The 24,226-nt window shown below is 48.7% G+C and overlaps 1 protein-coding gene and 1 pseudogene across 3 annotated transcripts in view; one reads left to right on the forward strand and one right to left on the reverse strand.

Annotated features, from left to right (window-relative positions):
* ARHGEF37 (Rho guanine nucleotide exchange factor 37) overlaps positions 1-24,226 on the forward strand; it is an 89,179-nt gene that overhangs the window by 31,490 nt on the left and 33,463 nt on the right. For all 3 annotated transcript variants that reach the window (XR_002342014.1, XM_003124090.6, XM_013995326.2), the window contains exons 2-4: positions 1,403-1,599; positions 3,480-3,603; positions 11,678-11,825. Coding sequence is in view for 2 of the 3 variants with exons in the window: in XM_003124090.6 (XP_003124138.3) it covers positions 1,414-1,599; positions 3,480-3,603; positions 11,678-11,825 (458 nt within the window). In the remaining variant the exon portion in view is untranslated. The remainder of the gene's footprint in view (positions 1-1,402; positions 1,600-3,479; positions 3,604-11,677; positions 11,826-24,226) is intronic.
* LOC100736604 lies at positions 20,705-21,328 on the reverse strand (annotated as a pseudogene).

A 24,226-nucleotide genomic window follows, 5' to 3' on the forward strand; every position in this document is an offset into this window, starting at 1 on the left:
CCGCAACCTCGTGGTTCCTAGGCGGGTTGGTTTCCGCTGCGCCATGAGGGGAACTCCTTCCCCTTTACTATTTCTCTTTCCTAATTTTTTGGGGGGAAGCTGTGTCCACAGCGTGTGAAATTTCCCTGCCCAGGGATGGAACCCACGCCACAGCAGCGACCTGGGCTGCTGCAGTGATGGCACCAGGTCCTTAACCTGCTGCACCAGAAGGAAACTCCTCTTTCCTAGATGTTTAAGCTGCCTGTTTAGTTTTTAATTTCAGAGACTGAATTTTTAACTTTTGTGAGTTCTGCCTGGTGCTTTACAAAACGATACAGGTCTTCGCGTTCCCTGGTGGTGCCGTGGGTCCAGATCTGGCGTTTCACTGGCGTGCTTGAAGGATCCTAGTTCTGGAAAGGAGCTTGTCCCCTGCCTTTGCCTCAGCACTAACACCCAGGTCGGGTTTACTGAGCTTGGCAGTGCCTTCTTCCCTGCCCACCCAGTCTGCTTTGGCCACAGCTGCATCAACTTGGCGCTCTTGCTCTGGTTTTCAAGCCCTGTTTGGGGACCTGTGCTGATTGCCTTCCCTCTCTTGCAAGTCCTGCCATGCAGTGAAACAGGTGTGCTGCAGCTGATCTGGCATTTCTAGGTCTTCGGTAGTAGGGTTTTTTCCTTGTATTGCCGTTTGTACTTTTTAAACTTAGAGATAAAGGAGAAAAGTACGTCTGGCTGGAAGGATCAGGAAAGCCCTTAGGGAGGAGTGTCGGAGGACAGAGATTTGGGAGGGGCACAGCAGGCACGAAAGCACGGAGTCGGGAAATGACCGTGCAGGTGTGGAGAAAAGCACATAACTGCCTCAGGAAAGTGGAAAATAAGGTTGGAGGTAGACCCCAGAGCAGCAGGGAGCGTCGCGGCCTCCAGCAGAGGACACCCACATCCCAGGCTTTGTTTCAGGAAGTTTAAACTGGAAGCGTAGCCAGGATGAAGGGGCGTGGGTGGCAGCAGGTGGGAAAGGGATTCGCACTTGAAAAAATGACCCCGGAGGCTGTGGAGATAATCCAGGTGGAGGTAGTGGAGCCTCAGTGGGGTAGTGGAGGGAGGGGGCTGCTCAGAGGAGGGGGGGGTAAGAGAGACGCGGCTGGGCCAGGTGGAGAAATGTGGTCAGGAGCCGGGGGGGGAAGAGCGGAAGGAAAGCGGGGCAAGCACATTGTCTGAATCCTGGGAAGTGGATTTTAAGTCACAGTTAGCTGCACTGCGTTCTGCCTTCTAAGGTGGTTCAGATAAGCCCACGAAAGCGAGTACGCAGTTCATCTTGACTGTAGGCAGCTGGAGATGCTTTAGGCCACTTGAAGTCTTTGGATTAGAGACAGCATGTCCCAGTAGAGCTCCCGGAAGTGAGTTGGGTTGTGTTTCTCTTTCGCAGAACCTGCTGACATGGCCGAGCCTGCGGATGACGAGCTGTCCTCCCGGACGGGGAGTCCAGACGGGGAAGGTCTGGTCTCTGAGGACAGATCCCTGCTCCATCAGAGGCTGGCCGTCAGGGAGCTCGTCGACACCGAGGCCTCCTATTTGCATGTGCTCCAGCTCTGTGCCTCAGACATCAGGGGCCGCCTGCAGCAGGTACCTGCCAGGGGCTACGCCCAGCCTGTCTCTGTAGGGGCAAATGTGGGCCCCAGCTTCGGAGACCTCGCATCCGTTCCTGGGACAGGCTTGATGGAGGGGCAGGCATGGTGAATGCGGAGTCACCTGGGTGTAAACCCTTCAGGACGTCTTTTAACACTGAAGCCTTAGTATATCCATCTGCTAAATGGGCAGAGGAATAACCGCTCCGAGAATTACGTGAGCTAATGGATAAAATAGCCCATTATGAAGTTCAGAACAGCTGGCTTTAAGTGACCTATTTCTGATGGTCTCATTTGGAGAGTGGTAACATGGAAAAGTTATCAGCTCTGATGGGTTTCTATTTTAGGGTTCATTTTTCACATCTTCCCCCCACCCCGATTTCAGAAATAATAAGGCTCTCCCTGAAATGTACATCCCTTAACATGTAAGCTCCGTAAGGGGAAAGACTCTTTAGTTCACTGTATCCCAGTTCTTACACATGAAGAATACTTCCGTTGGTGTTTGCTGAACAAATGAAATCATGAAGCAGATAATGTGGACGGTGAAATCCTCTCATATTTTCACCCTCCAGAAATCAGGGTTTTTCTCTGTAGGCATTAAATAAGCAAATATAGACTGTTACTTATTTCAACAAAGAAAGAGCATCCTCTAGATCTTTTTCTTCTTTTTCTTATTTCTTTTTCCCTGTTCATGGCCACACCCGAGGCATAGGAAGTTCCCAGGCTGGGGATTGAATCTGAGCTGTGGCTGTGCCCTGTGCCACAGCTGCAGCAATGCCGGATGCTTTAACCCACTGTGCGGGATGGGGGTGGCGCCTGCACTTCCACAGTGACCTGAGCTACTGCAGTCATTCTTTCTCTCCTCTTTTTTTTTTTAAGGCCACTCCTGCGGCCTATGGAGGTTCCTGGACTAGGGGTCAAATCGGAGCTGCAGCTGTGGTCTGTATACAGTCATGGCAACACTGGATCCTAGCCACATCTGCAGCCTATGCTGCAGCTTGCGGCAGTGCCGGATCCTTAATTCCCTGAGCAAGGCCGGGGATGGAACCCACATCTTCACGGATGTTGTTTCAGGTAATTAACCTGCTGAGCCACAGTGGAAACTCCTAGGTCTTTCTCTGTAGTTAGCTTTTATCTCTTGATTGTGCATCCGGGACATCTGTCTCTTCGCCTGTACGTGTTCATGCTCCTATCTAGATATGCTGCATCCTTAAACAGCGGTATAATTTAGTTCATAGGGGCTAGAGTTCAGAATACATCTCAGGGTGATGGGCGTAGTTGCCAGGTATGTCAGAGCTGGAAAGAAGTCCACCTTCCCACCCGTGTATGACAGATGGGGAAAAGGAGACAAGAAATAGCGTCGTTAGCAGCAGACCTAGGGTAAAATAGCTTTCATGCTGAGCCATTTCTTCCTCTCTTAAAGAGTAATAAAAATGTCTAATTTGGAGTTCCCGTCGTGGCGCAGGGGTTAACGAATCCGACTAGGAACCATGAGGTTGCGGGTTTGATCCCTGCCCTTGCTCAGTGGGTTAATGATCCGGCGTTGCCATGAGCTGTGGTGTAGGTTGCAGACGCGGCTCGGATCCTGCGTTGCTGTGGCTCTGGCGTAGGCCAATGGCTACAGCTCCGATTAGACCCCTAGCCTGGGAACCTCCATATGCCGTGAGAGCGGCCCACGAAATAGCAAAAAGACCAAAAAAAAAAAATGTCTAGTTTACCAGACTTCGAAGGCCTTGCAAGCACTCCACTGGGACAGTCTTCCCAAGAGTCATGGGCCCCTGATGGTGTGAGTGTTCTGGACTCCTGTCCCAAGCCTACCGAAGAGGTCGCCCTGCCCGACTCCCAGGCCACCTGCCCTGACGTCTTTGTTCCTTCCAGCTGCCTCAGGAAGATCTGGATGTCCTGTTCTCGAACATCGATGATGTCATCAAGGTGAACAGCAGGCTGCTCCGAGATCTGCAGGACGCGGCCTCCAGGGGAGAGGAGCAGGTGCGGCTGGTCGGTAAGCGAAGGGCCCGGCGCTGGCCAGCCCGGGCTCCTGACAGCCATTGTTGGCATGTGGCATTGCCGCCCTCTCCGCAGGGCCTCAGGGCAGTGCAGCTCGATGAGAGGCTGTCTTGGGGACGCCTGAAACATGGCGTGTCAGAGCCGCAGGACCCGCCAGGAGTGTCCAGTCCCCGTCACTGTACAGAAGAAGCGGCTGAGGCCGGGAGACAGGGGAGACCTCCTCACGGACACGCGCCCGTGAGCGGCACGGCTGAGACTTTCGTCGGGGCTCGCCCACGGTCATTCCCCCCGCGGGTACCCGCGGGGCTCCGACGGCGTGCCAGTCCCTGGGCTGTGTGCTCGGGTCGCAGCATCCACCAGAGGGCCGACCTTCTGTTCCTGTGGGTTAACAAGTTAGCGAGAGATAGACGATACCCAGATAAACAGGGGAATTTCAAGGGGTGATCTGTTACGAGAGGAGTAACACCCCGTGATGACTGTCGAGCTGCGAGGAGGCCTCCTGAGGAGAGGACGCGTGAGCTGAGGCTTGCGTGTGCGAGAGGAGCCGGCTGTGGGAAGAGCTGGAGGGAGAGGGAGAGGGTCGCTGCGCAGAGGCCCCGCGGCAGGCCGAAGCCCGGGCGCTCCGAAGGACAGGCACAGAGAAGGTGGTGTGGTTCCGGGGGCCCAGGAGGGGAGAGCGTCCGGAGCCAAGACGGAGGCGGCGGGAGGGACCAGATGCCTGGGCCCCCGATGCCGTGGTGAGGACTGTGGATTTATTCTAAATGTCATGGCAAGTGGTGCGCCGTTTTGAGCAGAGGCGTAGCGTGGTCTGATTCCTTTTTCAACGATCCCTTTGGAAGCTGTGGGTCGTGGATTGGGAGAGGGTGGCAGGTGGAAGCAGCGAGACCAGCCGGTGGCTTTCCAGGCGCCCAGGTGAGAGAGGCAGGTGGCCTCCTGGTTCCGAAGTGGCTCCGGATGACCAGACACAGAGGAGGAGGACGAGAGGTGTGAGCCTCATCCCCGTCCTCGCGTCTCTTGCCACCGGCTGCTCTGCGTCTCCTTGGCGAAATCCCCATTCCCCGAGGCTTTCAAGTGGAGTCGGGACAAGGGTGAATGGTGTCGGGCAGAAAAGGGGATGAGGTGGGGCGTCCACCCAAGTACCCCCGGCCTTTGCACCCCCGTCTCCCACCTTTTCCGAGACGTAAATGACCATGATGGGGATGAAAAATAACACACCCATGTTTTTCCGCTCTCAGCAATTTTATTTATTTTTTATTTTATTTTTGTCTTTTTGCCTTCTCTAGGGCCGCTCTCGTGGCATATGGGGGTTCCCAGGCTAGGGGTCTAATCGGAGCTGTAGCCGCCGGCCCACGCCAGAGCCACAGCAACGCAGGATCCGAGCCGCGTCTGTGACCCACACCCCAGCTCACAGGAATGCCGGGTCCTTAACCCACTGAGTGAGGCCAGGGATCGAACCCGCAACCTCGTGGTTCCTCGTCGGATTCGTTAACCACTGCACCACGACGGGAACTCCCTCAGCAATTTTAGTTATTTTTTTAATTTATTTTTTATTGTTATTTCCCCCAACACACTTTTTTTTTTTCCTACTGTACACCATGGGGAGAAACACATTTTTTTGAAAAAGCCACCTTCCTGGAGTTCCCGTCGTGGTGCAGTGGAAACGAATCTGACTAGGAACCACGAGGTAGTGGGTTCGATCCCTGGCTTCGCTTAGTGGGTTAAGGATCCGGCGTTGCCATGAGCTACAGTGTAGGTCGCAAACAGCTCTGATCTGGCGTTGCTGTGTCTCTGGCGTAGGTCGGCAGCAACGGCTCCAATTAGACCCCTAGCCTGGGAACCTCCACATGCCACTGGTGCAGCCCTAAAAGGACAAAGGAAAAATAAGAAAAAGCCACCTTCCTGAGTGTTCACTAAAGGACCAGCACTGTTTTGATGTACATGTATTAACTCATTTAATCCTTAGAACAACCCTGAAAGGTAGGTGCCGTCCTCTCATTTTCCAGTTAGAGACACTGAGGCCTGGGGAGAGGAAGTAACCTGCTCAGGTGGTCCAGCCAGGCAGAGCCAGGAGGTGCACTGGGGCAGGTACCTTTTGGAGCCGGTTGTCTCAACTGCTGCACCGCACAACGTCCGTGCAGTAGACAGTGGGATTGAAGCGTGTACATAATGCGTTTCCTGTTCTCCTAAAGGTACGATTCTTTATTAAAACAGCAGTGTGAGTGACTCTTCTCTACAAGCGATAGAGGAATAGAAAATTTAAAAAGAAGTTTTTAAAAAAGATTTATTTATTTTTTGTCTTTTTGTCTTTTTTTTGCCATTTCTTGGGCCGCTCCCGCGGCATATGGAGTTTCCCAGGCTAGGGGTCTAATTGGAGCTGTAGCTGCCAGTCTATGCCAGAGCCACAGCAACATGGGATCTGAGCCATGTCTGCAACCTACACCACAGCTCACGGCAACGCCAGATCGTTAACCCACTGAGCAAGGGCAGGGATTGAACACTCAACCTCATGGTTCCTAGTCGGATTTGTTAACCACTGCGCCACAATGGGAACTCCTGTTTATTTATTTATTTTGGCCACACCCTCAGCATGCAGAAGTTCCTGCGCTAGGGATCAAACCCACGCCACAGCAGCAACCCGAGCCACTGCAGCGACAGTTCTGGAGCCTTAACCCATTGAGCCACATGGGAACTCCAGATGAAGATTTTCTAAATTATCTGGTTAGATATTCTTACCTTTCATCATTTTGCACTTGTTCCTGTTAATAATTACCACTTATTTGAATGGCAATTGCTATAGCCTCAGGTTGAAGACCACCCACGGGTCTGGGGCTTCTTAGGTCAGGGTCTTCTGTTGCTGTGGCTCCTGAGGTTCCACCCAAGTCCTTGTTAAGGTCTCACTTGTCCGGCTCTGCCTTCCTGCTTGACTTGCAAAACGTCCAGCTGCTGCTTTCTCCCCAGCATTCCCCATGCTAGCTCTGTGCCCTGCCTTCGTGACTTCCCCAGGATGCCCAGGTATGTTTGAGTTTCACAAATCGGTGAGTCATGTTTTAGTATAAGTTTATCCCATGCAACATTTGGGACATACTTGTATGGAAACATTTTGTGTTATTTCCCTAAAGTTCAAATGTAACTGAGCATCTGTTTCCTGGGTTTTACTGAGTCTACAGAAAGCAACCTCATCCTTTGCACCCGCCCATGGTTAGCCAGCACAAAGGATCCACCTGGCCTTTCTTCTCCCATGCGCAGCTGGCCCTTGCCAGCTCACTCTGTTCCCTGCCCTGCCCCCAGGCCCTACTATACAAAGAAGGTCCTTTTCCACATTCTTTAGCTGCGTTTTAAAGGATTTTTGGACCTCAAGCATGGCTGTTTTTATCAGAGTTTTCCCTCCCAAATGAGTTAGCACTGAGGGTCCAGACACTACCCAGGTGTTCACAGGAGTTCCCCCCCTCCCACAGGGTTCTGTCACGGGAAGGCTCTACGCCCTAGATCAGTGCTGTTTAAAAGAAATGCACAATTCCCATTGTGGCTCAGAGGTTCCGAGCCTGACTAGTATGCATAAGGACACAGGTTCGATCCCTGGCCTCTCTCAGTGGGTTAAGGATCCGGAGTTGCTGTGAGCTGAGGTGTAGGTCGCAGATGCGGCTCAGATTGGGTGTCGCTGTGGCTGTGGTGTATACAGCTCCGATTGAACCCCTAGCCTGGGAACCTCATATGCCGCAGGTGCAGCCCTAAAAAAGCAAGTAAATAAATAAATAAAATAAAAAAAATACAACGTGAGCCCCAAATTTAATTAAAAATTTTTGAATGGCTACATGAAAAAAACTAAAACAAGGGAAATTAATTTTAATGATATATCTTATTTAACCCAGTATTTTATTCTTTTTTGGTACGAAGTCTTTGGAATCAGTGCTTTTTACACCGACAACACGTCTCATTGGGATTCTCCATGTTTCAGGCGCCCAGGAGCCACGTGTGGCTGTGGCTTGCAGGCCAAGAGGTTTAGAGCAGAGGCTTTGGAGTCTGATGCACAAAGTTCTGCCACCCATAGCTCCTTCACGTCGCTGGGCCTGTCTTGTGCCTTCCACGTGAAAGTAGTGCCCATTTTGGTGCCAGCCATGACTGGGCAGCTGACCTTAGCAGCCCTTTGTGTTCTCATGACACAGTTGCTTGCTGGTCACTATTGTTATTCCCGTTTGACTAAAGAAATCCTGAGACTCGTGTACACGACTTCCCTAAGGTTGCACAGCTTGATGTGGCAGTCTCGGTGCGAACCCAGCCAGAGCTTGACCTCCCGCCTCCCCATCCCCCCCGCTAGGGGAGGAGTCCCCTCCTTTGCTGCCGTGACTTCTTCACAGTCTGTGGGTAGGAAGGGCGGAGGAAAGGACCGGAGTCTTTGGTGCCCGAGCATCCCTGCTTCCTTGGCCAGCCTGCTCTTGGGCGTTGCCTTCCTCCAGCCTCCGGGTCCTGAACCGTCCCGCCCCTGGCCACCGCGGTGTGACCATGGCCTCTGCGGCATTAGTGGCATTCCTGCAGAATCACCCTGGCAAAGGAGAAGGTGGGACCTGCCTGGGTTTCAGGGCCACGCCCAGGCCCTCTCCTGGTGGGATCGGCTCTGCGGCGGGCCGATGTCCCATCGCACACCTTCTCCTAGCTTCAGTTTCAGGGGATCTTCCGAGGTCCCCGTCTCCCTCATTCTGGGGGCGTCTCCTGAGCGAGTGCTCTGGAGGGCTTGGCACCACAGGCCCTGGGGAAGGGCTCTGGCCCCGGGTGGTGGTCTCATTGAGGGGGTCTTCCTGCGAGCTGGACCCTGCTTGTCTGGGACCTTTGGATGCGTCCCTTAGGGGGTCCTGGTGCATTTCAGAAGCACAGCCCGCAGCATTGGCAGGAAGTAGGGTCGCGGGGCGTCCTTTGGCCCACAGCTTACTTGGCTTTTGTGATAAACACCTTTCTCTTCAGCCTTATCACTCCCCGACCCCCAGGTAGACATCCTGATGCTCTTGCCTGCGTGTTCGTGGTAGCCTTCTAATAGCTGTTGCTATTGCCGTTGTTGACCCCTGCTTTGGTCTCAACATGCTGTAGCTCTAATAGACTTTACTTTTTAGAGCCCTTTTAGATGTACAGAAAAATTAAGTAGGAAGTACAGAGAGCTCCCATGTAACCTCTGCCCCACACACAGAGTTTGACCCGTTATCCAAACCTTGTGTTAGTGGTCCGTTTATTACAACTGACCGGTGCGTCGCGATGTATCTTCATTGACTGACGTCCACAGCGTCCCTTGGGGCTCGCTCTGTGTCGCTCAGTCTCTGGGTTTAGGCTAGCGTGTAGTGTCTGATGCCACCGTTATCACAGTGTCTTACCCAGAGTTTCTCCTCCGTGTGCTGCCTGTTCCCTCTACCCCAGCCCAGCCCCTGGAAATCAGTGATCTTTTTACCGTTTCCAGAGTGTTGCCTTTCCTAGAATGTTATATTGCTGGAACCTTGGAGAATGCGGCCTTTTCAGAATGGTTTCTCTCATCTGATAATTCACATTTACGGTTTCTCCGTGTCTTTTCCTGGTTTAATATCTCATTTCTTTCTTTTTTTTTTAATCACTGAATTGTATTCCATTGTATGGATATCACATAGTGTATTTATCTATTTACCTACTGGAGGACAACTTGGGGGGCTTCTAGGCTTTGGCAGTTGTGAATACAGCTGCTGTAACATTAGCGTGTAGGGTTTTAAAGTCTTTTTTTTTTTTTTTTTTCTTTTTTGGGCCACATCTGGGCACATGGAGGTTCCCAGGCTAGGCGTCTAATTGGAGCTGCAGCTGCTGGTCTACACCATAGCCACAGCAGCGCGGGATCCGAATCATGTCTGCGACCTACACCACAGCTCATGGCAACACCGGATCTCTAATCCACTGAGCGAGGCCAGGGATCGAACCCACATCCTCACGGATACCAGCTGGATTTGTTGCCTCTGAGCCATGGCGGGGCGGGGCGGTGGGGGGAGCTCCTAAGAGTCTTTTTTTAAGTTTCGGTTGTCATTGTACTAGAACACACGTAACGTAAAATTTGCCGTTTTAACATTTTTAAGTGTGTGGTTAGTGGCGTGAAGTACTTCTACGTCGTTGTGCCACCGTCACTGCTGTTCATGCCCAGAACTTTTTCACCTTCAAACTGGTGAGCAGCCCCTGGGGACCACGTTCTACCTGCCGGGTCTAGGAGCTGACCCTTCCAGCTACTGCATGTAATGGAATCACACAGTATTGGTACTTTTGTAACTGGCTTATTTCACTTGCCATGATGTCTGCGAGGTTCCTTTTTTCTTTCTTTCTTTTTTTTTTTAAATGGCTGCACCCATGGCATGTGGAAGTTCCCCGGCCAGGAATTGAATCCAAGCCGCAGCTACAACCTACACCACAGCTGCGGCAAAGCTGGATCCTTTAACCCACTGTGCTGGCCTGGGGATTGAACTTGTACTTCTGCAGCAACCGTGGCTACTGCATTCGGGTTCTTAGCCCACTGCGCCACAGCAGGAGCTCTTCTTCAAGGTTCTTTTTACATTTTTTATCTCGAAATAATGTTAGACACACAGAAAAGTTACAAAAATCATACAGAGAGCTGCATTCTTCCCCCTTTCCTAATTTTTACATCTTACAAATCCGTAGTACTGTTATTAAAATGAGGAGATTTTCATCAGTTCAACCCTGTCAACACTGAATACCTGATTCACATTTTGCCAGGTTTCCTATTAATGTCCTTTTTCTGGTCCAGGACCCAGTCTGGGATACATTTCATTTTATTGTCATGTTCCCTTAGTCTTCTTCTGTCTTTCCTTGTCTTTAGTGACTTTATAGATTTAAGATTTTATTTGTTTCCTGGTTTTTTTTGTCTTTTTGCCATTTCTTGGGCCGCTCCTACATCATATGGAGGTTCCCAGGCTAGGGGTCCAATCAGAGCTGTAGCCGCCGGCCTACGCCAGAACCACAGCAACACGGGATCCGAGCCGTGTCTGCGACCCACACCACAGCTCACGGCAACGCCGGATCATTAACCCACTGAGCAAGGCCAGGGATCCAACCCGCAACCTCATGGTTCCTAGTCGGATTCGTTAACCACTGCGCCACGACGGGAACTCCTAGATTTAAGATTTTAATTATTAAAGTTAAAGTTAATTGGGTGTTCCTCTTGTGGCTCAGCGGTGATGACCTTGACTCACATCCATGAGGATGCAGGTTTGATCCCTGGCCTCGCTCAGTGGTTAAGGATCCAGCATTGCCGTGAGCTGTGGTGTAGCTCAAAGACACGGCTCAGATCCTGTGTTGCTGTGGCTGTGGTGTAGGCCCGCAGCTGCATCTCTGATTCAACCCCTAGCCAGAGAACTTCCATATGCCACAGGGGTGGCCCTAAAAAGCAAAAAAAAGATTTTTCATATTTTGTAAACGCCTATATGTAAAATCCATATTTTATAATTTTGTATTATAATGTAACTTCTATATTTTATATGATTTATCAAATTAAAATTATTTTCACTGTTAAATTTAGGTTATACATTTTTGTCAGGAATACTGTAGTCACTGTGGTGTCCTGAGGGCATCATACTGGATGCACATAGTATCACTATTTCTTATTACTTAGAATAATGTTGGAGTTCCCGTCGTGGCGCAGTGGTTAACGAATCCGACTAGGAACCATGAGGTTGCGGGTTCGATCCCTGGCCTTGCTCAGTGGGTTAAGAGTCCGGCATTGCCGTGAGCTGTGGTGTGGGTCGCAGACGCGGCTCGGATCCCTTGTTGCTGTGGCTCTGGCGTAGGCCAGCAGCTCCAGCTCCGATTAGACCCCTAGCTTGGGAACCTCCATATGCCGTGGGAAACAGCCCTAAAAAAAAAGAAAAACAAAAAGCAAAAACAAAACCCAGAAGCTCAGGCAGATGAGGGGACTTGTCCAGGGTGACAATGCTGGTGAAGCCTGGCAGTCTCACTGAGCTGGAGCTGCGCTGTGCCGCTCTCCACCCCCTGTCCTATGTAAGAGGACATACAGACCTGACATGTTTTTGAGAACTCCTCGTTGGCCTTTTCTCCGTCAGGTGACGTGTTCCTGGAATTCCAAGAGGAGCTGGAGCAAGTCTATAAGGTCTACTGTGCCAGCTACGAACAGGCCTTGCTGCTGGTGGAGAACTACCAGAAGGATCCAGAGCTGCAGCGGGGGATCCAGCGCACCATCGAGGCGGTGCTGTGAGTACTGGGACCCCCCGGACTCGGAGGTCAGGGGCTGTTCGGGTCGCCCCCACCTGCTGCTCACACCGCTTCAGGCACGTCCTGGTCAGTTAAGCTGGGCTGTGCTGTGGAGACAACCCCAGCTCTCAGAGGTTTCAAATTGCACGGTTTCCACCCTACTTATTCTCCCTCGTGGGTTAACTTGGGGCTTCTGTGTCATCCTCACCCCAGGACCCAAGTGGACAGCAGGCACTCTCTGGAACACTGCCAGGAACTTGGCAAAGGAAAAAAGAGCTCTCTGGAGGGTCTAATGCTGGAACTAAATGCTCTAGGCGAGCGAGTTCCCGTCCTAGTGCAGCGGAAACGAATCTGACTAGCATCCATGAGGATGCAGGTTCAATGCCTGGCCGCACTCAGTGGGTCAGGGATCTGATGCTGTCGTGAGCTGTGGTGTAGGTCGTAGACACGGCTCGAATCACACCTTGCTGTGGCTGTGGCGTAGGCTGGTAGCTGTAGCTCTGATTTGACCCCTAGCCTGGGAACCTTCATATGTTGCAGGTGCGGCCCTAAAAAGCAAAAAAAAAAAAAAAAAAAAAAGATAAATGCTCTAGTCCAGAAGCAATGCCCATTGCTTATTATAATCATGGGCCAGAACTGATCACATGACTTTGTCTGGCAACTGGGGGGCCAGGGCATGCCGTCCTGCCATTTGTTCAAAAGAGGAAGAGCAGAAGGCTTTGGTGAACAGCACTCATGACTCCACAGGAAGGGCGCAGTGATGTGGGAACCGTGTGCCGCAAACAACCGGCAGGAGGAAGGTTTGAATCACCGGGGAGCCCTCTCCACAGGTGGCTGGAGTCCTGCCCAGTAGAAAAAGACCGTAACTGCTCTGGTTGGCCTCCAGATGGAGATACACAGAGAGCAAAATTGGGTCTTTTTAGGGCCTGGCCTGTGGCATGTGGAAGTCCCCAGGCTGGGGGTTGCATTGGAGCTGTAGCCTTTGGCTTAAGTCACAGCCACCGCAACACTGGATCCGAGCCCCATCTGTGACCTACACCACAGCTCATGGCAACACTGGATCCTTAACCCACTGAGTGAAGCCAGGGATCGAACCTGCATCCTCATGGCTACTGGTCAGGTTCATTTCCCCTGAGCCACCATCGAACTCCCAGAACAGATTTTTTGAAATCAAAAATTTGAACAGGTAACAGGTAAATGGTTTGAAAGTGTTAAAGCACTTTAGTTGATACAGTTAAAAAAATCTTCCCAACCCTGTCTCTTTATCAACCCGATTCCTGCTCGTAAGCACAAAGGTAATGGAACCACATATAAATTACTTATGGAGCTTTGCAGAGTTGCTGTATGCCTGTACAAGCAAATACAAATATATGCTCTTCCTTTCCCAGCTTTTAAATGAAAGTTTATAAACTTTTTCGCTTACATCTTGGAGGTCTTTCCTTTTCAGTCCATATGTGTATTATCCTTTAATTGCTGCGTTTTTTCCTATCATGTGGCTGTTCCAGTTTATTTAACTGGTCTCTGTTGGTAGACAGTGATTTGTTTCTATTCTTTTGATAGTACAGATAATGCTACAGAGTTTGTTCCTGAACATATGTTGTTTTACTGAGGTGCAAGGGTAAACTTGCAGATGTGGAATGGCTACGTCGTAGGCGTGGGTATCAGTAACTTAGGTTAACATTGCAAAAGTCCCCTCTGTAAAGCCCACAGCAACACACAGTCCCATGAGGGTGTCTCTTTCCCCACAGCTTCACCAGCAGAGTGTGTTGTTAAATTTTAGTGTGGTTGCCACTGAAATAGGTGAAAAGTGGCATCTCAGTATGGTTTCATTTTGCATTCTTCTTATCGTTAAAGTCCATCTTTTTTGGTATTTAGGAGGCCTTCGTATTCCCTCGCCTGTGAATTTTCTGCATCTTTTCTGTTTTAAAAAGGCTTGTATTTTCTCCAGGACAAAATCACCAAATGAAGGTAGATGAAGGTCCTTTTCTGAAAATCAGAAAATCAGTGCGGGAGGAGCCGAGTTTGTTACTGTCGTTCCGTCTCACCGAGGCGCTTCCTTTAAGCCCAAGGGAAAGACAGCGTAGGTTTCGGTCTTTGAGGTTGATACTGTCTCGTGTGCAGCCTCCTGCTACCTTCCCTTCGTCTCTCCCGAGTCTTATCCCGCCTTTCTGCGCCCTGAAGCTTCCTTTTGAAGTCCCTGTGTCCTAGCTCTGCCGGCCTCCAGAGAAACCTACATTTGTTTGCTCCTTTGAGTCCTTTGATCCCTTCATGGATCTTATAAACTTAGGCTTTTGCAAGGGTCCCTGAATACATTTCTACAGGCGTGAAGCAGGTAGCAGAAATGAGGGAAGCGAGATGCCAGATACGGGACAGAAAGGCGTAGTGGGGACTGTGGCAAACCAGAGCCAGCTGCCCCCGAGCGGAGTGCAGCTGCAGCCAGCCTCAGCTGATTGGGGCTCAGTTGAGTAGCCCTTTTTCTATATAACCACCCCAAAGATGGTGGTTTAAAATATAAACCACCCCTAAAATATGCTTAAAGCAAACCATTTTTTTTAGGTCACACTTCTGCATGTTAGCAATTTAGCCAGGCCCAGGAAATGATTCTTCTAGTCCTGGCTGAACACCCCGTGTCTGTGGTCAACTGCCAGTCAGGTCTGCTGATGTTGGCTGGGCTCCCTTATGTATCAGGAACACATGAGCTGACTCACTCTGCCTCGTTTTGTTTTGTTTTGTCTTTTTAGGGCCGCACCTGTAGCATATGGAAGTTTCTAGGCTAGGGGTCGAATCAGAGCTGCAGCTACTGACCTACACCACAGCCACAGCAACACCAGATCTGAGCCACATGTGCAACGCACACTGCAGCTCATGGCAACGCCAGCCCCCTAACCCACTGAGCGAGGCCAGGGATTGAACCCGAGTCCTCATGGATGCCACTCGAGTTTGTTGCCACCGAGTCGAGACCGGAACGCCCAGCTCTGCCTTTTCAGGCCTCACTTGGGCACTGGCATGCTGTGCCCGCCTCGGGTAGAGAAGACGACCCCGCTTCTTGATGGGTGAAGCTTCCAGGACATATTCGAAGGGCGTAGATTCAGAGAAGAAGTAATTGCAGCCATTTTTTGGTAACTGTCTGCCTCAGTTGCCATGTGAAAATGTGATTCCACTGTGGCCAAATTTTCTGATCTTTCAAGAGCAACCAGGAACCTTGATGTGGCGCTCCCAAGGGTTGAATATTGGCATCTCGTTCACCATTTAGAAACACCGTGTGGGGCCCTAGTTGGCACCGAGGCTGCAGTCATTGCATTTTCTGCACTCTGGTCTTTCCTCTCCAGGCCAGGCCAGGCTTTTCTCCTGGGCTTTGGCACCAGGCTGCCTGGCAGTGGATCGGCCTCTGCACCTTATTCACCTTGGCAGAGCCGGTTCATGTCTCAGAACCCACTGTCCCTACATGTAGAGTGGGAGTAATATCAGCAGCTCCTGGGGACAGAGACTCACTGTGTGGAGCCCTGCGTACTGATCCCCAGCTGTCGTAGTTATCTTGTCCAGGCAGGGCCTGCGCTTCAGGGAGACCGCTCTGTTCTCAGCTTTGTCGGCCCCAGGGCCCCCTTTTTATAAGAAACATTAAACAGTTTATTTATTTATTTATTTATTTTGGTCTTTTTGCCATTTCTTGGGCCACTCCCATGGCATATGGAGGTTCCCAGGCTAGGGGTCCAATCGGAGCTTTAGCCATCAGCCTACGCCAGAGCCACAGCAACGCAGGATCCGAGCCACGTCTGCAACCTACACTGCAGCTCACGGCAACGCTGGGTCCTTAACCCTCTGAGCAAGGCCAGGGATCGAACCTGCCACCTCATGGTTCTTAGTCGGATTCGTTAACCACTGAGCCACGATGGGAACTCCTAAACAAATTATTATACTGAGTTACATTTGGGGGGAAAAAACCCACATTTCTCCTGCCTATGTACATAACTGGAAAACAACTCAATGTAATGGATGAATTATAATTAAAGGAGAAATAAAAGAAAAACAGTTTCTAATAAAGTCATATGTATTTCTTTTTCTTTGCTTTTTTTCCTAGGGCTCCAGGTGCGGCATATGGAAGTTCCCAGGCTAGGTGTCGAATCAGAGCTGCATCTGCAACCTACACCACAGCTCACAGCAACCCCGGATCCTTGACCCCTTGAGCGAGGCCAGGGATCAAACCTGCTTCGTCATGGATACTAGTCAGATTCATTTCCACTGCATCACACTGGGAGCTGTCTGTATTTCTTTTTCTCTGATAGGCAAGAAATAGATTTATTGCAATAGGATGCTTGTGAGTGTTGCAAGTGGGCAGGAAGAAGGCTCTGCCTGGAGTGATGTGTATTTCTTTTGTACTCCTTTTTTTTTCCCCTTTTGGCCGCACTCTTAGCATATGGAAGGTCCTGGGCCAGGAATTGAACCCGAGCCACAGCAACGACCCAAAGTGCTCCAGTGACAGTGCTGGATGCCTAACCCACTGCACTGCAAGAGAACTCCCAAGTAATACGTACTTCAATGTGCGGGTGCTTGTGCCCCGGCACACTGGAAAATACTGTAAAGCCATCAGATGCCTGTACCTAACCTACTTATTTTTTTCTTTGCATAGGGCTGTGTGTTACCACTTAGGTTCATTTCAGCTTTCCTGATAGTTTTTTTTTATATTTTTATTTATTTATTCGCTTGTTTGTAACTCAGTGGGTTTTACTGCATTTCTGGCTGGACAGCGATCATCGCAACCCAGCTTCACAGCGTTTCCTTCCCAACCCCCCAGCCCATCCCCCCGCCCCCCAACCTGTCTCCTTCGGAAACCAAAACGTTTTCAAAGTCTGTGAGTCTGTATCTGTTCTGCAAAGAAGTTCGTGGTATCCTTTTTTTGTATTTTTATTTTTATTTGTTTTTTCGTCTGGTCTTTTTATTTTAATAATGATTTTTATTTTTTCCATCATGGCTATTTTACAGTGTTCTGCCCTTTTTCTACTGTACAGCATGGTGACCCAGTTACACACACAGGTATGCATTCTTTTTTCTCACATTATCAGGCTCCATCATAAGTGACCAGACATAGTTCCCAGTGCTACACAGCAGGATCTCAGTGCTTATCCATTCCAAAGGCAATAGTTTGCACCTTTTAACCCCAAATTCCCAGTCCCTCCCACTCCCTGCCCCTCCCCCTTGGCAACCACACATCTGTTCTCCATGTCCGTGGGTTTCTTTTCTGTGGAAGGGTTCCTTTGTGCCATATGTTAGATCCCAGATAGAAGTGATACCATGTGGTATTTGTCTTTCTCTTTCTGACTTACTTTGCTTAGGAGTCCTTTTTTTTAGATTCCACATGTAAGTGAGAGCATGTGACATTGGTGTCTGACTACCTTCACTTAGCATGATAATTTCTAGGTCCATCCATGTTGCTGCAAATCCCTTTATTTCTTTCCTTTTTATGGCTGAGTAATATATTCCATTGTGTATATGGACCACATCTTCTTGATCCACTCCTCTGCCGATGGACATTTAGGTTGTTTCCATGTCTTGGCTTCTGCAAATAGTGCTGCAGTGAACACTGGAGTACATGTGTCTTTTTGAGTTGTGGTTTTCTCTGGATAGATGCCCAGGAGTGGGACTGCTGGATCAAATGGTAATTCTCTTATTAGTTTTCTGAGGAATCTCCATACTGTTTTCCACAGTGGTTGCACCAGTTTACATTCCCACCAACAGTGTAAGAGGGTTCCCTTTTTTCCACACCCTCTCCAGCATTTATTGTTTGTAGACTTTTTGATGATGGCCCTTCTGGCCACTGCAAGGTGCTACCTCATAGCAGTTTTGATTTGCATTTCTCTAATAATGAGTGATGTTGAGCATCTTTTCACATGGTTTTTGGCCATCGGTATGTCTTTGGAGAATTGTCTATTCAGATCTTCTGCCCATTTTTTGATGGAGTTGTTTGTTTTTTTGGTATTGAGCTGCAGGAGGTATTTATACATTTTGGAGATTAATCCTTTGTCAGTCACTTCATTTACAGACATTTTCTCCCATTCTGTGGATTGTTTTTTTTGTTTTGTTTAGGGTTTCCTTTGCTGTGCAGAAACTTTTAAGTTTGCTTATGTCCCATTTGTTTGTTTTTGTTTTTATTGTCATTACTCTAGGAGGTGGGTCTGAGAAGATATTGCTGTGATTTATGTCTGAGAATGTTCAGCCTGTGTTCCTCTAAGAGTTTTATAATATCCAGTCTTATATCTAGGTCTTTAATCCATTTTGAGTTTATTTTTGTGTGTGGAGTTAGGAAGTGTTCTAATTTCGTTCTTTTACCTATAGCTGTCCAGTTTTCCCAGCATCACTTATCAAAGGGACTGTCCTTTCTCCATTGTATATTCTTGCCTCCTTTGTCATATATTAGTTGACTGAAGGTGTGTAGGTTTAATTCTGAGCTCTCTATCCTGTTGCACTGAGCCACATTTCTGGTTTTGGGCCAGTACCATATGGTTTTGATGACCATAGCTTTGTAGTATAGTCTGAAGTCAGGGTGCCTGATTCCTCCAGCTCCATTTTTTCTTTCTCAGGATGGATTTAGCTCTTCTGGGTCTTTTGTGCCTACAAACAAACTTTAAAATAATTTGTTCTAGTTCTGTGGGTAATGTCCTTGGTAATTTGATAGTGATTGCATTGAATCTGTAGATTGCCTTGGGAAGTATAGTTATTTTGATAATATCGATTTTTCCAATCCAAGAGCATGGTATGTCTTTCCATCTATTTGTGTCCTCTTTTTTTTTTTTTTTTTTTTTTTTTTTAGCTCTCCATTTTCTTTTATTTTTTTAAAGTAATTTGTTTCTTACAATGTGTTATTGCATACACACACACAGGTGCATGCACACACATGGAACTTGAGATGGACGGAGAAACTAGGATTGCATTCACAACTGGAGGTTTTTTTTTTTTTTTACAAAGTTCAAAATAGATTAACATTCATGTGCTTTTCAGTCGTTACACAATGTACAGACATGATCCATTTGACGATGTATATGCCCCAAATGGTTGCACAATGAGGATTTTCTATGAAAGACTATACGCAAAGCTTTTAGATGAGAAGTAAATTACTGTTTCTTGCAAAAACCAGCCTCAGGCACACGTCTGTGTCTGTGTGTGTTCCTGGAGACGGCTGCGGTGGCCGTGCGCGAGCGCGTCCTTTACGAAGACCTGGAGACGATTTGCAGGAGACTCTCAGGGCATCGTGCTCTCAAGATGAAATCCCAAGTCGAAAGATCAGTTACGAGAACATAACAGGTGAACTGCATGTATATGTTAGAGATCAGAAGAGGCTGTAGAGAAACGGAAGTAGTTGTGCTTAAGGGACTCTTTTTGGTAAGGTTATTTTAATAATAAATATAAACTTAAAAAATGTCTCCGTGGGAGTTCCCGTCGTGGCGCAGTGGTTAACGAATCCGACTAGGAACCATGAGGTTGCGGGTTCGGTCCCTGCCCTCGCTCAGTGGGTTAACGATCCGGCGTTGCCGTGAGCTGTGGTGTAGGTTGCAGACACGGCTCGGATCCTGCGTTGCTGTGGCTCTGGTGTAGGCCTGTGGCTACAGCTCCGATTACACCCCTAGCCTGGGAACCTCCATGTGCCGCGGAAGCGGCCCAAAGAAATAGCAAAAAAAAAAAGACAAAAAAAAAAAAATGTCTCCGTGACTGATATAAAATAGACACAGAGAGCAAGGTTTTTTCTTTTGAACTTGGCTTAGAGTTTAAAGGTGAAAGATCACCTCCACAGAAATCACCAGGCATCGGGAGTCCCAGTCTGGGCGAGTAGCTTCCAGGCAGGCAGAGGGCCGGAGGAGCAAAGTTAATGTGACTTTTCCTGCTGATAACACAAAGCATTATCCAGAGGGAAAGGCAGGGTGTACCCACTAACGAAACAAATGCCTACCTTCCTTTCGGGTTCTTAGACCAAGCAGAATGGTCACCCTGCTTCTTGGTGGCTGGACCACAAGCTCTTCTGTAGTTCACCAGATGAATTAAATATGCCCTGTCTTCTGTGAGACCCTAAGATAAGCATGATTCCTCAGTACTTGATGCCCCCCCCCCTTTTTACCCTCTATGCATTAAGTATAAAACTCTTATTTTATTTTTTTGTATTTTCTAGGGCCGCGCCCACGGCATTTGGAGGTTCCCAGGCTAGGGGTCTAATCGGAGCTGTAGCCACCGGCCTACGCCAGAGCCACAGCAACGCGGGATCCGAGCCATGTCTGCAACCTACACCACAGCTCACGGCAACGCCGGATCCTTAACCCACTGAGCAAGGACAGGGACCGAACCCACAACCTCATGGTTCCTAGTCGGATTCGTTAACCACTGAGCCACGATGGGAACTACAAAATTGTTATTTCAGAAACACCATGGCAACGGTTTATAATGCTAGAGGGCAAGGTATACTTTACATAGTAATGTTGATGTTCGCAGCTAGGAAATAAATATCATTTTATTTTCAGGCTGGTTAGTTTGCTCTTTTAGGCCTTTAAGTTTGAAGGACACGTGACCTCAACAATCAAAGTGAACTAGAAAAAAGATGAGAAAATAATAAGTGTCTTAGTTGAAGTCTTTTGCAGGATAGGCTTAGATATAGAAAGAATTTCTTCAAATAATTTCCCAAGTGTCACTCAGAAGCACCCTTGCTGTCAGTAACATAATGTGCCTGAAGTCCTTGGAATAAAATTATAGAGTCATTTAAAATATCTATGATGCATTTGCAATGATTGTAAATCATTCAGTAGTTTGTAGCATGGCAAGGGGGTGAAGCAGAGATAAAAGGCAGTCCACATTCATATTTTCAAGATAAATTTCCTTCAGAAGTCAACTGAATTCCTTGCTCATGTTCTAAGTATAGCCGTTGTGGTAAGACCTGAGATATAAGCAGCCACTGCTTTCTGATTCCCACTTAAGTGGAGGTGGAGAAGCACCAGCGATTCCACCTCCGCCAGCGTAGGAAGCATCAGAGCTGCACTGCACCCCTCCCAGGAAGACGGTCAGTGGCCGAGGTCCCGAGGAGGCAGTTCTGCCTTCTGGTTGAAACGACTGCTCACAAAATAAACTTGCAGATAAATGTTCCTTTATGCCTTTTGCCTCCTCTTCCTTTTGTTGTTCTTGTGCCCACGAGAGAAGAGTAGCCACCACCTCTTTCCTTCCTGACGCCTTCCCCTGGCTCTGCCCAGAAACTTGGAGACGGAACTTGTCCATTACACGCCGGGGACAGGAGCGAACGTCTCTGTGACAAGTCGCAACATCCACGCAACACTGAGGCGTTACTGCCCCTGCAGCGTCAACGGCGACACGCTTATTTGGGGTAGCTCCCAACACTTTGACCTTTAAGGCAAACTGATGAGGACTGTGCAGAGTCAGCCCTGGTCGTCTGCATAAAAGATGAGCTCCGTGGGAAACACGAGGACAGGAGGTCGTCCTTCCACGAACTCTGGCTGTCTCTTTTGTCGCCGCATGGGCACTGAACCCTCTTGCTGTAGCTTCTGTTGTTACAGTCTCAAATCGATTTGGGGCTTTTCTCAAAAACAGTTAAAAACTCCAGAGCATTTTGGCAACCTCGGCAACACCAGCTCCTCGGAAAGCAGCTGCGACTGCTCCTCCGGTCCTTCGTCAGCATCTCTGTTTGTGTCCTCTTCGGTTTCTTTCATCAGCATCTTTTTGAAAAAAATTTATTTTTGTCTTTTTTTTTAGGGCTGCACCCGTGGATGTTCCCAGGCTAGGAGTTGAATCGGAGCTGTAGCTGCCAACCTACGCCACAGCCCCAGAAACACCAGATCCGAGCCACATCTGCGACCTACACCACAGCTCACAGCAACGCAGGATCCTTAACCCACGGAGCAAGGCCAGGGATCGAACCCGCAACCTCATGGTTCCTAGTCGGATTCGTTTCCGCTGTACCACCCTGGGAACTCCTCATCAGCATCTTACAGTTTTCAGAGTACAGGTCTTTTGACTCTTTAGGTAGGTTTATTCCCAAGTATTTTATTCTTTTTGATGTGATGGTAAATGGGATTGTTCCCGTAATTTCTCCTTCTGATCTTTCATTGTTGGTGTATAGAGAAGTGCCGTCAATTTCTGTGTATTAATTCTGTATCGTGCAACTTTGCTAAGTTCATGGATGGGCTCTCACAGTTTTCTGGTAGAGTCTTTAGGGTTTTCTAGGTGTAGCATCACGTCATCTGCAAACAGCGATGGTTTTACTTCTTCCTTTCCAATTTGGATTCCTTTTATTTCCTTTCCTTCTCCGATCGCTGTGGCTGGGACTTCCAGAACCATGTTGAAGAGTATTGGCAAGAGCAAACATCCTTGTCTTGTTCCTGATGTTAGTCAGAATCCTTTCAGCTTTTCACCACTGAGGGTTTGTCATAAGTGGCCTTTATCATGTTGAGGTAGGTTCCCTCTATGCCCACTTTCTGAAGGGTTTTTATCAGAAATGGGTGTTGGATTTTGTCAAAGGCTTTTTCTGCATCTATTGAGAGGACCATAGGGTTTTGAATCTTCAGTTTGTTCATGTGCTGTGTCACACTGATTAATTTGTGGATATTGAAGAACGCTTGCATCTCTGGGATAAACCCCACTTGGTCATGATGTACAGTCCTTTTAATGTACTGCCGGATTCGGTTTGCTGGTATTTTGTTGAGGATTTTTGCATTTATGTTCATCAGTGATATTGGCCTTGTAATTTTCGTTTTTGTGGTGTCTTTGTCTGGTTTTGGTATCAGGGTGATGGTGGCCTCATAGAATGAGTTTGGGAGTGTTCCTTCCTCTGAAATTTTTTGGAATAGTTTCAGAAGGGTGGGTATTAGCTCTTCTCTAAATGTTTGATAGAATTCGCCTGTGAAGCCATCTGGTCCTGGACTTTTGTTTGTTGTAGCCTCTCTCACCTAACCTACGTACAGTAAATAGTTTCTTTCTTTCTGAATCTGCAGCATGTGGAAGTTCCCAGGGCAGGGATAGAACCTGCTCCACAGCAGTGACCTGAGCTACTGCAGTGAGAACTGCAGACCTTTAACCTGCTTTGCCACAAGGGAACTCCATTATAACAAAGACATTTGGACTTAAGCAGAGAAGAGTCAGAGGCTATTCTGCACAAGAAGTACAGGAAAAGGCAAGAGCAGAGCGTATCTGACCCTGGGGTAACAACAGGCAGCAGTAACAAACGGGACTTCCTCGTGTATGAAAAGAGAAAGGAGGAGAGAACACAACTGAAGTAGGTACATCAAAGTTTCTGGTTTCTCTCGAAAGATCAGAAGATCTGGCCAGAGTGGAATCACACTACACAGCAAAATATGGAGGAAATGAGGAAGTATCATATTCTTTTTTTTTTTTTTTTGTCTTTTTGTCTTTTTAGGGCTACAACCGTGGCATATGGAGGTTCCCAGGCTAGGGGTCCAATTGGAGCTACAGCTGCCAGCCTACGCCGCAGCCACAGCAATGCCAGATCCGAGCCGCATCTGCGGCCTACACCCCAGCTCATGGCAATGCCAGATCCTTAACCCACTGAGCGAGGCCAGGGATCAAACCCACAACCTCATGGTTCCTAGTTGGATTTGCTTCTGCTGCGCCACAGTGGGAACTCTGGAAGTCTGATATTCTTGCACACGACCTGGGTCTTATTTACAAAAGGTAGTGTCCTAGTCATTCCATATGTGACTGGCTGGAGTGCAGGTGTCTCAAAAGTGTCTGCGTCCTTGACATCTCAGCCAGTTTCAAGACATATGAGACACAGAACGGATGTCCATAGTGCAGGACTGTCTTTGCAGGGTGCCCTGTGTCCCTGGGTCCCTGCCCATCAAAGGCCTGCTGTACCTCAGAGCCTCCACATGCCACAGACCCCTCAAAGAAATCCGAAATCAAATCCTCAGGTCCAGTGTTGCAGTGGGAATTACTTTGTTTCTTTGTTTCTCTCCTTCCTTCCTCTCCCCCCATCCCTCTTTCTTCCTTTTTTTTTTTTTTTTTGGTTGTGAGACACAGCAGCTTGTTGTAGGAGCTCAGTTCCCAGACCGGGAATTGAACCTGGGCCACAGGGGTGAAAGCACTGAGTCCTAACCACTAGGCTACCAGGGAACTCCTGAAAAGACATTCTTCATGTCATTCAAATTTTATTCTGTTTACAGGCAGCGAGAAATGACCTCGCATGGGAAAGTGAGTGTTGGATGGAGGATGGGTAGATGGCTATGATGAATGAACCGTTAAGGGACTTCTACACATGCTGCTCTAGAACCTTCTTTTCTTTTTTTTTTTGCCACTTCTTGGGCCGCTCCTGCGGCATATGGAGGTTCCCAGGCTAGGGGTCGAATCGGAGCTGTAGCCACCGGCCTACGCCAGAGCCACAGCCACGCGGGATCCGAGCC

Source organism: Sus scrofa, chromosome 2, assembly GCF_000003025.6.
Source record: "Sus scrofa isolate TJ Tabasco breed Duroc chromosome 2, Sscrofa11.1, whole genome shotgun sequence".
Taxonomy (NCBI): Eukaryota; Metazoa; Chordata; class Mammalia; order Artiodactyla; family Suidae; genus Sus; species Sus scrofa.